The sequence below is a fragment of the Vanessa cardui genome, chromosome 6 (assembly GCF_905220365.1).
Source record: "Vanessa cardui chromosome 6, ilVanCard2.1, whole genome shotgun sequence".
Lineage (NCBI taxonomy): Eukaryota > Metazoa > Arthropoda > Insecta > Lepidoptera > Nymphalidae > Vanessa > Vanessa cardui.
In genome coordinates, this window is record NC_061128.1 from 13,909,885 (window position 1) to 13,923,262 (window position 13,378).

At 39.7% G+C, this 13,378-nt stretch overlaps 1 protein-coding gene across 1 annotated transcript in view; it reads left to right on the forward strand.

The window, feature by feature from the left end:
• LOC124530248 overlaps nt 1–13,321 on the forward strand; it is a 41,324-nt gene extending 28,003 nt beyond the window's left edge. The window contains exons 13-26 of the mRNA XM_047104305.1: nt 363–477; nt 780–869; nt 2,214–2,484; nt 2,827–2,927; nt 3,086–3,233; nt 3,348–3,524; nt 3,597–3,776; nt 3,889–3,948; nt 4,232–4,343; nt 4,806–4,903; nt 6,124–6,150; nt 6,734–6,813; nt 8,398–11,794; nt 12,221–13,321. Of these exons, the coding sequence (XP_046960261.1) occupies nt 363–477; nt 780–869; nt 2,214–2,484; nt 2,827–2,927; nt 3,086–3,233; nt 3,348–3,524; nt 3,597–3,776; nt 3,889–3,948; nt 4,232–4,343; nt 4,806–4,903; nt 6,124–6,150; nt 6,734–6,813; nt 8,398–11,794; nt 12,221–12,281 (4,917 nt within the window). The 3' untranslated portion in view covers nt 12,282–13,321. The remainder of the gene's footprint in view (nt 1–362; nt 478–779; nt 870–2,213; nt 2,485–2,826; nt 2,928–3,085; nt 3,234–3,347; nt 3,525–3,596; nt 3,777–3,888; nt 3,949–4,231; nt 4,344–4,805; nt 4,904–6,123; nt 6,151–6,733; nt 6,814–8,397; nt 11,795–12,220) is intronic.
• The last annotated feature ends 57 nt before the right edge of the window (nt 13,322–13,378 follow it).

Here is a 13,378-nt window from a genome sequence, read left to right on the forward strand (position 1 = left end):
TATTAATAAAAAAACTCGTAACAAAGAATAAAGTGCAGAAACCATAGCTGTGTTCTGGGCTAGCAGAGCAACCATAGGGTGGCCAATTCGGTCGACGGTCTTTCTGAAGTAAATAGTAATGATTTTAGAAGTCCGCTCAACAAAATTAATAATGTTAGATATTGATTTATTAAAATTAATAGTAAATTTTGTTGTAGTCGTAGACTATTCTTGCTCTGATCTCGTAATGAAGTTAAGCTTTCCTAATTAGATTAATTAATAAGAATACATACATTACTAAAGTGGGCTTGGGATTCTATCGAAAAGATTGGATAATTTTAGTAGTTATTTTTGTATGTAATTTTTGATTTCTTATTTTATAGGATGGAATCAAAACAAATGCTGTGTCGTCGCCGACTGAAAAACTGCCCTCACCACCGCTCGCGCAGCCGACACCGGCGACTGCGCCAGCTAAACCTAAGAAGCTGTCTATACCAGGTAATGTATAATTTTGTATATGTAGTCATAAACCGTTTACGTGTTTAATAAAATGCTACTATATTTGAGATTTAACTGAAAGTCGTGGTAAGTTTATTTACCAACTGGTGTGGCGGACAAGATTCAAATATTTATCCTCAACAGATGGCCAATCCCCACTGCATAATTTGATAATATAACTCACTTAATGCAATAATTCACTACCTACTTAACTATACTTCATAATTTACTACTTTAAAATAATTCTACGGTACATACGATGAATATTATTTAATTTTAACTAATGAAACTTTTTTTTGTAGGAGGTCACGTCGGAAGCTTCAAGGAGCAATTCGAGAGACGCGCATCCCTCACGGCCGCCCCGGAAATAAAGCGAAATATCACCAAACCGGGTTCGATTTTTTCTTTAACAGTCATGGTCATTTTCAATCTGGAAGATAATTTGCTCTCGAGCAATACTATCTGGCCAATCCTGCGTTCCTCAAGGATCCCATTTAGGACCACTGTTGTTTTTAGCTTTTATTAATGACATCACTAAGGTTATAAAAAATTGTTCGTGCTCGTTATATGCAGATGACTTAAAAATTTACAAAACAGTAAAATCAGTTGATGACATTCAGTTAATACAGGATGACCTTAATAATATTATGAAATGGTGTGAAGTCAATAGTATGGCTCTTAATACTAACAAGTGCTTTCATATAAAATACACGAGGAAGAAAAAACCGCTTGTCTCCAGTTATTTTATTAATAATGTAACCTTAAAAGAGTTATCTGAGATAAGAGACTTAGGAGTTACTATTCACAAAAAGTTAAATTTCAAATCACACATAAACAATATTGTTGACAAAGCTGCAAAGTTCTTGGGATTCATTAAACGCAATACTAAGGGATTTTCTTCCAGGACTAAAATTCTTTTATATAACGCTTTTGTAAGAAGTCATCTTGAATTCGCCAGCGTCATTTGGAATCCTTTTTACAGCTCAAACTCTCAACGCGTTGAAGGAATACAACGTGCATTTACTCGACATTTGGCCTTCCAAGCCAGCGGTTTCTCACACAGGCAGCCATACAATCAGCGACTAGCTAAATATAAATTAATGTCTCTTCGCAATAGGCGGGATATTCTCGATCAATGTTTTTTGCATAAAATTATACACAACAAGGTTAAAAGTGCTGTGACCATTTACATCGAATATCTCTTACTGTTCCTCGCAAACATACCCCGAAGTTACATAACAAAAATATTCCATACTCCTATCACGAAAACTCGTCTTGGAAAACTGGCTCCGATAGTGCGCATATGTGCTCGACATAATGAATTGACAAATGTTATACGTGGCATTGACATCTTTCATGATAGCTTCATTACTTTTAAAAAAAGGCTCATGGATTACTTTTTGTTAGCTAAATAGTGCGTTAAATTCCTGTTGTTTTTTGTTTTCTTAATTTTTTGTTTTTCTGTTATATTATTTTGTTATTATGTTTATAAACGACGATAGCATAGGTCATTTTTTTTTTAAATTGTATAATATATTTTAATTTCAACTTTAAATAAATATGTTGACACGATACACTATGAATGTTATGTACACTTGTAATCGATGTACATATCAGAAGTTGTTTTTCTTTTTTTTGGATGTTGTGTAAGCCATATTGTTAGTGTACTTATTAAATAAATAAATAAATACTATTGAACCTCACACGGAGCATAACACGAATGTATTTCCGAACAGTCGTGTCGAAGATCGCGAAGCCGAAGGCGCAGAGCGAGGATCGCGAGCTGTCGAGCAAGGCGGGCGACAACGGCACCGTGCGCCTGCAGCAGATCGGCATCCAGCCGCCGGTACGTACAGTCGCGCACGCGCACGCGCGCGCGCACGCCGCCCCGCGCCGCCTCACTCACGTGCCGTGCCCGCAGGCGCCGCGCGCCGTGCAGAAGGCCGACAGCGAGCCCGCGCCCGGCGCCGCGCCCGACCCCGCCGCGCTGCTGCACGACGCGCGCCGGTACGCACTCTCCTTGACTCATATAGTAATCGGAAAACGCTTTGTAATAATGTCTGGACTTATATGTGATCCATGAGCAAATCACTAAGTAAGCTTAAGGTTTGTTCATCTGCCCCCCTCTCGCTATTGGAATATTATATGGTTGTATGCTTTCACTGTAGGAATCTGTGTTAAATTAATGCATGCAATATGTTGTATGACAAAGTATTGAGTGAATTAGAACTTCTATGCATTGGATACTTTTAATATAAATTTGGTGGATGTGAAGTAAATAAATAGAGCTATTTCCAAATTGTCACAGTTGTCTGACATTGATGTAATATATTCGTCCGTCGTCTCCAGAAGTTTACAGAATTCAATGGCGAAGCTGGCGGAGGAGCGCGCCGGGGAGGACAGTCGCCGCCGCGCCGCCAGAGACATTATCTCCTCCGCTATTCGCACAGGTACCCTAATATTTCCCGATTAACAAATATTACGAATTTTCTCAAATAAAATCCTTAATAGAGATTGACATAATGATATGTGCTTTTATTACAAGAGTTTCGACCAAATTGCTATGCCTAATTTGAAATAACCATGATCGATTATGAAACGTTGTCAGGCAAGCCACCGGTACCCTACGGGCGCTCGTCGTCGGCGGGGGTGGCGGGGCTGCTGGCCCCCAGCGGGCCTCCTCCCGCCGTGCCTCCCCCCGCGCCCCGCGTGTTCCGCACCGAGGCGTTGCACCGCGTCGAGGACCATCGCAACAGGTACACACTCCCTAACAGCCACTCGCGGTCCATCTAAATGATCGTCTTCTTTCTTTAGTCCACTATGTAGATGCGCTTTCTTTCGCGTTATTTATACAAGTAAAAATATTTCAGAGGTGTATCAGTGGAGCGCATCATCCCAATCACAATGTCGGGCGAGGAGCCGTCGTCGGTGACGCCGACGTCCACGGGCACGCCCACGTCGCCCGCCACGCCCGTCGCGTCGCCGCCCGCCTCGCTGGCGTCGCCCGCGTCGCCCGCGGGCTCGCGCGTGACGCAGACGCCGCTGAGGTATGTATCGGGGCCCGCACCGGTCGCGTGCACACCCGTCGGGCACGGCACCCACGAGCCGCTCGGTTGCAGGCGGCTGGCGTCGGTGGAGGCGGCGGGCGAGGCGTCGGCGGCGGCGGGCGAGCCCATCAAGAAGTCGGCGCGCGAGTTCATCATCCCCATCGCGGTGGAGGGCAAGGGCTACGTCACGCCGCGCCAGCGCAGCCTCGAGCCCGAGCGCCTCGCGCGCCCCGCACGCCCGCGCCGCATCAGGTACGCGCGCACGCACACGCACGCGCACGCACACGTCACGTGTCAAAACACGATGAATGATACATTATTCTGAAGGTTAACTATAAACTAAATTTATTTTATACATTTGCAGCAGTCTGGTCAGCGGTGGCGAATCGGAAGAAGAAGATGATACACATATGCACCGATTGAGGTGAGTAAACATTTTCTTATGCATTGCATTACTTATTAACACTTTACTATTCAAAGCTGACACTAATGAATTAAGTAATAAATAATAATTGTAAATAGAAAGCTATATTACTTTAATTATGATTTTCCGCTAATTAATATTCAGCTGTGATATATGTAATATGAATATATTGAGTTAAGACACTGGAGAGCTGTATTCGTGATATCAAGAAAAGGACACATACTTTAACTAAATACATTGTGACGAACTCTTATCGACCTTTAATGTGAATGTGATTATATAGATCTACTCGAGCTGCTCGTGCGGAGTCCGTGAGTTCCGGAGAAGAAGACGAGGAGGACGAGGGCTTCCACCTTCTCACCGCGGAGAATCTTTTCTCCACTCTATTACACAGAGTATGTTTACATTCTTGCTTATTATTAATACAGGCCATTTAAAAGTTATAACTTTCAAGTGTCCCGTCGTACCTATCATGTTAACTCTATATAAAAGACAGTTATTATCCTTTATTTCATTTTATGATACCAATTTAAATATACTTAGAATTGGCATTTTAATGTCAGTGATAAACTTTATATATTGTTATAACATATAAACATTTGACGACCTCCATGGTCGAGTGGTGTGTACACCGGTTTTCATGGCCACTCTGAGGTTCCGGGTTCGATTCCCGGCAGAGTCGATGTAGATTACCATTAGTTTTCTATGTTGTCTTGGGTCTGGGTGTTTGTGGTACCGTCGTTACTTCTGATTTCCATAACACAAGTGCTTCAGCTACTTACATTGGGATCAGAGTAATGTATGTGATGTTGTCTCATATTTATTTATTTATTTAAACATATGCACGTCGCGTGCAGGTGCGAGCGCTGACTCAGCGGCTCAACGGCGAGGAGGGCCCTGGCTTCCAGCACCCGCACTCCCTCTTCTACAACCTGCAGTCGCCCTTCTTCAACAGGTGAGTCACGTCGCCCTCCCCCCTCCCACTTTTGCCTAATATTTCCCTTAATACTCATTAAAAACAGCCAAAAAATTATTTTGGAAAAAATTAGTTGATGTTAATTCAGTTTTATAAAATCCCAAGCAACAAGCTTCTTATCTTATTAAGGAAAGATGGTGCTTTCCTATAAATATAATAAATAATACGAGTATAATATCACTGTAGGGAGTGTGACTCCCGCTGTCAAGAATAACGACAAGAAAGTGCCGCCTCGAGCTTGTTTGATAATTAAAAGATCAATCGGCAATTGCGATGGACCCCCGTACTTAACGAATAGTTATCTTTGTTCACTCCCCCAACATTCACGCTGAGATCACGAGATCATCTCACGCACACTAAGAGTACATTATAAACACGAGGAGCTCTCATACTAATTAAAGCGAATGATTTAATTTAATTTTAAAAATAAATTTGTTGAATCAAATTCTTAAATACAACACAAGCTAGAGCGAGAGGTTTTGTTGTTTTTTTTTGCTCGTATTATTAATTATTTTTTAGGATTTGTCCAATTTTGGTATATACAGGCTGTTACTTAACGTTAAAGTCCCATTCACCTACTCAACGCATTAACAGTAATTCGATTTGTTTTTCAAAATGTATTAATATATCATCATGGTGAACAATATGGAACGTAATTCATGATAAAACTATAAGAAATAGTTCAGTGAGATTAATTTGAGTGTGTTTATATGAGTCATACAAAATTTTATAAGTATAATAAAACTATTGCCTCAACGATGTTGACCTTGGTAATTAAACATTCAACCTATGTAGATCATTTAAGGAAAAAGGATTGTTGTTTTATTATAACCCATAATTAATAATATGAGATGCTAAGATTCCTCTGAGTTTCTTTAGCTGGCTCCCTTCAGGTCGGAGGTATTTATTTCAAAACCAGTGGTAGATTTTTTAACAAATATAAGAATAATCAATTTTAACGTTTCTATATTTGATAAAGATTTTGATATTGACTTTGAATATGAATGCACTATTTCATAAGTTTATACCATAATATACATTTCCATTTTAACGCAATAAAACGATAATAAATGTATAAATGTTACATCCATGAATTTTCATATAATTTGTTTCATTCAGGTTATTTTCAGGTAATTAATTAATCACGCATGCTTTTCTGTGTACAGACTAATAAATAATGACGTTTTTTCCGCATGCAGCCCCCACTTACCGCGGAGAAACCTCTTGTGAGTATCAACATTTTCATCTAAACATGTTATCGTAGGACACCGAATTAATAACAGAATAATAATATGTCCATACCACTATTATTGAATATTATTTTTATTAATAGCATTTGTACTTTACACGCAGCACCCATAGATATACGGAAAATAAAAGAAGCGTTTCAGAAACGTGAGTGTCAGTAGTATAAGTAGCGCCATAGAGTATTAAGGTACAGAGGGCGCATCGCTGTAGCGCCCGTAGAGTATTAAAGTACAGAGAGTCGCCTGTGCGGTTCGCTCTGTATGTGTCAGTAGTATAAGTAGCGCCATAGAGTATTAAGGTACAGAGGGCGCATCGCTGTAGCGCCCGTAGAGTATTAAAGTACAGAGAGTCGCCTGTGCGGTTCGCTCTGTATGTGTCAGTAGTATAAGTAGCGCCATAGAGTATTAAGGTACAGAGGGCGCATCGCTGTAGCGCCCGTAGAGTATTAAAGTACAGAGAGTCGCCTGTGCGGTTCGCTCTGTATGTGTCAGTAGTATAAGTAGCGCCATAGAGTATTAAGGTACAGAGGGCGCATCGCTCTGTAACGCTGTTGTGTCGCAGGCGCGAGGGTTGGGGCTCGCGCGATCTGCACGCGCCGTTCGACTCCGTGTTCGGCAAGGCGCGGCCCGCCACGCCACGAGGTGAGTGACGCCCGCACCGCTTGCGCACGCCGAAACGTTGCCGATACCGCACGCACTCGCTTACACTACACGAGTACACGACCGACGTCTCTGCCAACGTTTACTATATTAGATTCATATCACATTATTTTTTTTTATCACACATTTATGACATCACTGTTGAACATATAAAAAAAAAAAATTTTAAATAATTTCACAATTTTTTTGTCTTGAATATTATATTCTTATTTCATTTATCTGAAGTGAACACTGAGTCGTAAACTCTTAGACAAGAATTGTACAGACATCATTCACTCACGGCACGGCCAGCAGCTAAGCTCCGCACGGCTCCCACTCACAGTACCGCCAGCTTCACTAAACAGATCGATTAACTATGAACCGCGCTCTATGGGTTGTGTCAAAACGCGTCACGTCCGGTATTAGTAACGTTTTCGGTCGGCAATTTTTCTATATAACAGCCGCGTTGAACGGACCATTGTGAACATGGAACGTGTTCAAAATGGTCTGTTCAATGTTTCAGTGTGTTTTTAGATTTTTTATTAACACTTTTACTAAATTTAACTTTTTTTTTGCATTGTAGTGTTTACATTGTTTTATAAAGCATTCCTTGTGCAGGTGTGGAATTTTTCTACCCCCTCTAACATTAGCAGGAAAATGTTGCCTTGCTCTATATATTCATAAATTCATCGATGTAGTTATGTATTGCATGAAGTGTTCAGGAAAGGCATTATTCACGTCGCACAGCAAATTTCGAGGCTAAGGAACACAGTACGAATGACGTAGAACATTTTTTTTATTTTAAATTTCTCCAAAGACACATCACAAAATCAAACAAATCGTACAGTTAATTAATTTGTTTGGAAAGAATCACAGCCACAGCCTTATCGTAGTTAGTCGATGTGGTAGACGGTAGGCGAGTTTCCGCCACACGACCGGTACGTAGAGCCACACGCTAGGGCGCAGCGGGAGGCGAGCGGACACGCAGTAGTGAGGTTGTGTTGGTGTGGTTGCAGTTGGGTTGCGCGTTACACTGCATGCTCCGACCAAATCTCCACTTCACAGCGGCTCCGGCGCCGACCACAAACCCACCACAAACGCCACGCAAGAATAGGTACTAAACTATCTTTATTTCTTCATTTGTGTTTTGTGTTGCGCATCGCGCGTTGCGGCTGATCTCAGAGTAAGGACGCCTCCGTTATGTGGAATCGCTAATGCAATAATTATTTAGAAAGCATTCTGGTAAATCACTTTTGATTCCGAAAGCAACATTTTAATGCATAAATTTACTGTGTGTTTTGGTTTGCATTTTCGCTTTTCGTATGACATTAATTGTTAATTTTTACTTAAACTAAAACCCGTAACTATTAACTAGTCGCATCTATGTTTGCATCTCCTAATCAAGACAAAAATAACTTCCCGGCTCGCGGGGCTCCCTCCGAGCCGTCGCCAAGAAGGAGACCGGATCGCTACCGGAGGTGTATACCGTAGCCAGTCGACCCACCATCCGTATAACGACACTGTAAATATACCATCCTAGCGAACGTCATGCATGATGGAAATCGTGTGTTTTCGATTGAATTGCAGGTAGTAGTAAGAAAACCGGCAAGCACCAAACGAGAGCCTCGCCCAACTCGGAGACGGACGCCCCCGACGCACTGGATCTGTCGGACCTGGACTTGAGCGCGATAGAGTTCTCGGAGCGCGAGATGCAGGCGCTGTCGGGCCTCACGCCGGCGCTGTCGCGGCGCCTGCAGCGCCACCTGCTGGCGCACCTGCCGCCGCGCGCCGCCGCGCGCCTGCGCCGCACGCTGTCGCTGCACGCCGCGCCCGCGCCGCGCGCGCGCCCCGACCGCTCGCTGTCGGCCGGCGGCGACCCGCGCCCCGACCCCGCGCCCGCCCCCGCGCCCGCCGACGAGCCCGCCGACGACGACTCGGCCGCGCCGCAGTTCTGTACCCTGCCTCGAGTCAGGCGGCGTGAGGCCCCATCGAGGGAACCCGAGTCGCCGTCCTCTGTGCCGGAGTTCGAACGAGATAGTCCGGCTAAAGTGGACTCGTCGACTAGAGATTCCGATAGCTCCAGGGGCGAGAGCGCTCGGTACGCGCAGGAGCGGCCGTTGTTGAGTAAATATTTAGCGCCCGAGAGACATTTATCTTTGGACGAGACGACGTACTCGTCGGACGGTGGTAGCATATTGTCGGAACCCAGCTATATTGCAGCGTATGGATCGCCCGCCATGATTAATACTCCAGGATCGAATTTCAGACGTCATTCATTAAGGTTAAGTGGGGATGCGTCGAAAAAACGAATTTCTAGATTCCTTCGTTCAGATTTTTTCGATACGCCTTCTGACGAAAGTTCATATGCTAAGCATAAGAAAGAAAAGGAATTAGAAACTCAAAAAATATTAAAAGAAATAAGGGAAAAGAAAAATAAATCGTTAGAAACTGTCACTAAAAACCCTATTGAAATGAATGATTTTCAGACTACTTCAAAAGATGAATGTTCTACGAGAAAATGTCTATCTCCCATGACTAATTTAATATTAAAAGACCGCAGTAGATCCAATACGCCATTTTTCCCTATTCTAGATAATATAAAGGAAACTAATTTAGATTCTTCAGTTGTGATGCAACAAACTAAAGATCTTAAAGAATGCAATGACACGAAGCAAAAGGTTCCTAACTTAGACTCAAAATTGAGCAGACCTAAAAGTTATCCAATAAAAAATATCGAAAAATATGACGATACGAATAAGAACTTAGTAACAGATAGTTGTAGAAATGACGATAATGAAATAGAAGATAGAAAAATTAACAGGGAATCAAAACTAATACGACCAAAGAGCTATCCTACAAGTAGTCCTTCTCCAGAAAAAGTTTACTTGAACCGTAATAATAAAAAAGAGGATATAAAAACTTCAAAGGAAGTGACAAATGTTTCAGATGGAAAAACCGACATAGAAGTAAGCTTTAGCATAACTTTACCAAAAAAACCAAAACCATTAGTAACAAAATCAGATTCACAGACGAAAATGGAATCAATGGATTCAAAAACAGAAAATAAAATAGGAAACGACTCTTTGACATTAAAGAAATATAAAGTTACAAATTTAAAAGATAAAAATGAAAAGGCAGAGATTTCTGAAGTCAAGGTCGATAATAGCAACGATGAGCTAAAGAAGGTTAAAAATGGTACCGTGAAAGATGATGTAAAGTCAACGTCACCAGAAAATCAAGTGAATGAGAAAAAAGGAGTGATTAAGAAGAAAATTATTAAAAAAGTTTCGTCAAAATCAAAGACTGATTTAAGCATTTCAGACGGCAATGAGACAAAAAGCTCTGGAGATAAAAAGAAAGTCATTAAAAAAGTTAAGGAAAAAGATAAAAGTGTAGATGATACTGCAAAGACAACGACGGTTCCCAAAAAGAAATCAGTATTGCAATCGATAGGACATAAGTTGGAAAAATTTACATCGTCTAAATCAAACTCACCAGAAAAAGTTTCTTACAATAGTATCCCAATAAACGATAAGAATAACGATTCTTCTAAACAAAGTCGAAATCAACGAGAACACTCTGTACCAGCAAATATCGAATCGATTTCAGAATCTAATTTAATTAAAAGAGCCGTGACGATAACGGACGTTGCTGCTCTAGAAAACAGCAATCAAAATAAAACAACTGTATCCAAAGTATTAGGTTTGTTCAGGAAATTTGAACCAAAAGAAAAGAACACTAAATCGGTCATAGAAAAAAATTGCAAAGAAAATATAAACGTAAACAACGATTGTACAACTAAAAACGATAACGTAGCGAATTCCATTGATTCAGAAGACAAGCCCAAACGGCCAAATTCATTATTATTAAACGGTTTAGGACGTAAAAGTAGATTTAACAGGTCATCGAGTGAAGATGATAATATAACTAAAGTAGAAAATAATGAACGCCAAGTACTTAAAAAAGAAAATGATTCCAAAAATACTTTAAAATTAGATTTCTCTAGGTTGCCAAGAGTAAAAAAAATAGTTCCTACAAATGCTGTGATAGAACCACAAGTTGTAAATTATTCCGATGTCGAAAAACAAGTAGACAAAAATGACGTCTTAGATAAAAATAAAGCACTTTTAGATAGTGACCTAAAAGATTATTGCGATACTTTGAAGCGAAGTCGATCTCGAAGCAGATCAACATATTCGAATTCCGATATTAAGTCTGAAACGAGTGTAGACGGCAAAAGTAAACATCATGTAAATGACAGCACTCATCACATATGTATTCGAAATCGTGAATCGATAAGTCCAGAGAAGGAGGACATCGTTGATAGGATAAGAAGGAAAAGTTTTTACTCGAGATTTAACGAAAAGAAACAAAGAAGGAAGAGTAGTTTAGTTGGTCCCGGAGCTACGGAATACGACCCATTGGCGAGGATACATTCTCATGCATCCGACTCGAAGTATGACGCGTCGCCGACATCTCCAGGAAATTATGACCTGTCACCGGGCTTATCGGTCGGTTCAGATATATCACCGTCCACAGAACGCTACCGATCCTTACTAAGCGACTTGCCTATCAATACGAGAAGTAACTACAGGTACGATGGCATCAACGACAAAGTTGATTTGTATAGATCACTCGACAGAAAATATTCGGGGGCTAGGTCGTATCTGGACTATGACCAACCTTCATCGTACAATTCTCATAGATACTCGAGAACGAAGTCATTATTCGAAAGCACTGATCCGACAGAAGATCAAACTTACGGTCTTCCTAGAGATACCCTCAAGTACAGCCGAACTAATTCATTATTTTCACCCGGTAGCTATGCTACGTACAGACCAAAACGAACGAGGAACTCTGCCATAATACTAAAAGAAAGCGAAAAAGAACCTAGTCCTGAAAACATACTCGATAAAATAAGACAAAAAAAGATTTCGATCAGTGTCACAAGAAAGCCTGACCCTGAAAAGGAATCAGTACCGAGGTGTGTATATTTCCACGATAATTTCATGTAACGTAAATAATTTTATAAATAACTTTTCCCGAGTATAATATTTTTCTCTGTGCACGCTTCACGCTTTTGAATTAAATTTACGGAACTAATGCTTAAGTTTTTAATACAATAGTTTTATAAATATTTGTATTAAACTTTTCATTGTTATAAATATGAACATTCGTTTAATCTTTCACACTAATAAGTACAGTTATTTATACAAATAAAACACAGATTTGAAGGAGGAAGTGCTCTCGATTAACGAAAAATTTCATTCAGTAGAAATAATACCGTTGATTATATATTTCATGGCACGTTATTATCATAGCAAGCATCAACGAAATTGAGCAACGTAACGGTAAAGCGACTGTATATATTCATTATGTGTATAAAAATAAGGACGAATTTAAATTTCAGATCCAATGTCACATCTAAAAGCGAAGGCGACAGTTCAGAACGCGCTGCGAAAATTGACTGAGAGGCGCTATTGATGAAAATATCCACTACGAAATTTTATTTGTAACGCATTTCTGACTAGCATATTTATTTACAGATAATTGACGTGAAAACGAACGTTTTCCAAATCCTAAACTGAATACGACTAGAATATTTCCGTTTATCTGTAACTACGTATATCGACTGCGTATTCTTCTTGCCAATATCCTAGCATATCCACATTATGTCGTACCTAAGAATCTCGAAAGTCTCGTGAAAAAAAGTTATCGAAAAAGGATTCTACATCATTTCTACAACTAATATATTTAGTTAAATATTTCTTCGACAAGATCTTTCATAAGAATATACAATTTTAACGATATTTTGCGAATATTAATTTTTTAGAAACTTTATTGTGAATTGATCTTATGTGCCTTTATAACATAAGCAACTGGATTTGATAGTAAAGTTTGGTGAAAAATGACACAAGTTTTAGTGTTTTTGCACAAATGTTTTACTCAGTATGTTTAATTTTAATTATTTTAGATATTATTGATTGTTGATAACGTAAGTCAGCTCATAAGTTTAAATGTTTATAATAACCGAATAGTACTGACTGCTTAGACACGTCGCAACAGTAATCGAATAGAATGGTGCTTAGTTGAAGGTTTTCTTAGGAGTAATTAGTATTTATAGTAAAAGTTACAACTACTTACATTGCGTAGGTATATACATATAATGTTTTCGAATATAAAGAATCTATTTTGTTAAATCAAACGGAAATATTTAAAAAGAAATAGTTACTGTTTTTCATTTGTTGCCATTTTCACATTTATATGTCAGTGGAAAACTAGTCTGTGTAAGGCGTTTGCGCTGTTGGTAAAGCGACATTTTGATGTGACTCAATTTATTACTATTTGTCATTATTTATTTATTTTATCATTTCATTAGAATTTTAATAATTATTTATTAGTGTGTGGTGATTATTAATATTTTATCAATAGGCAATACGGACTCTTTCGAATATTATAATTACTATCACACACGTTTTGTATTGAATGTGAATAAATTATATAGTTGAAAGATTGGCTTTTCATTTCGACCCTCTCGCTCGGTAAACTATACAATTGCAGAAACGTA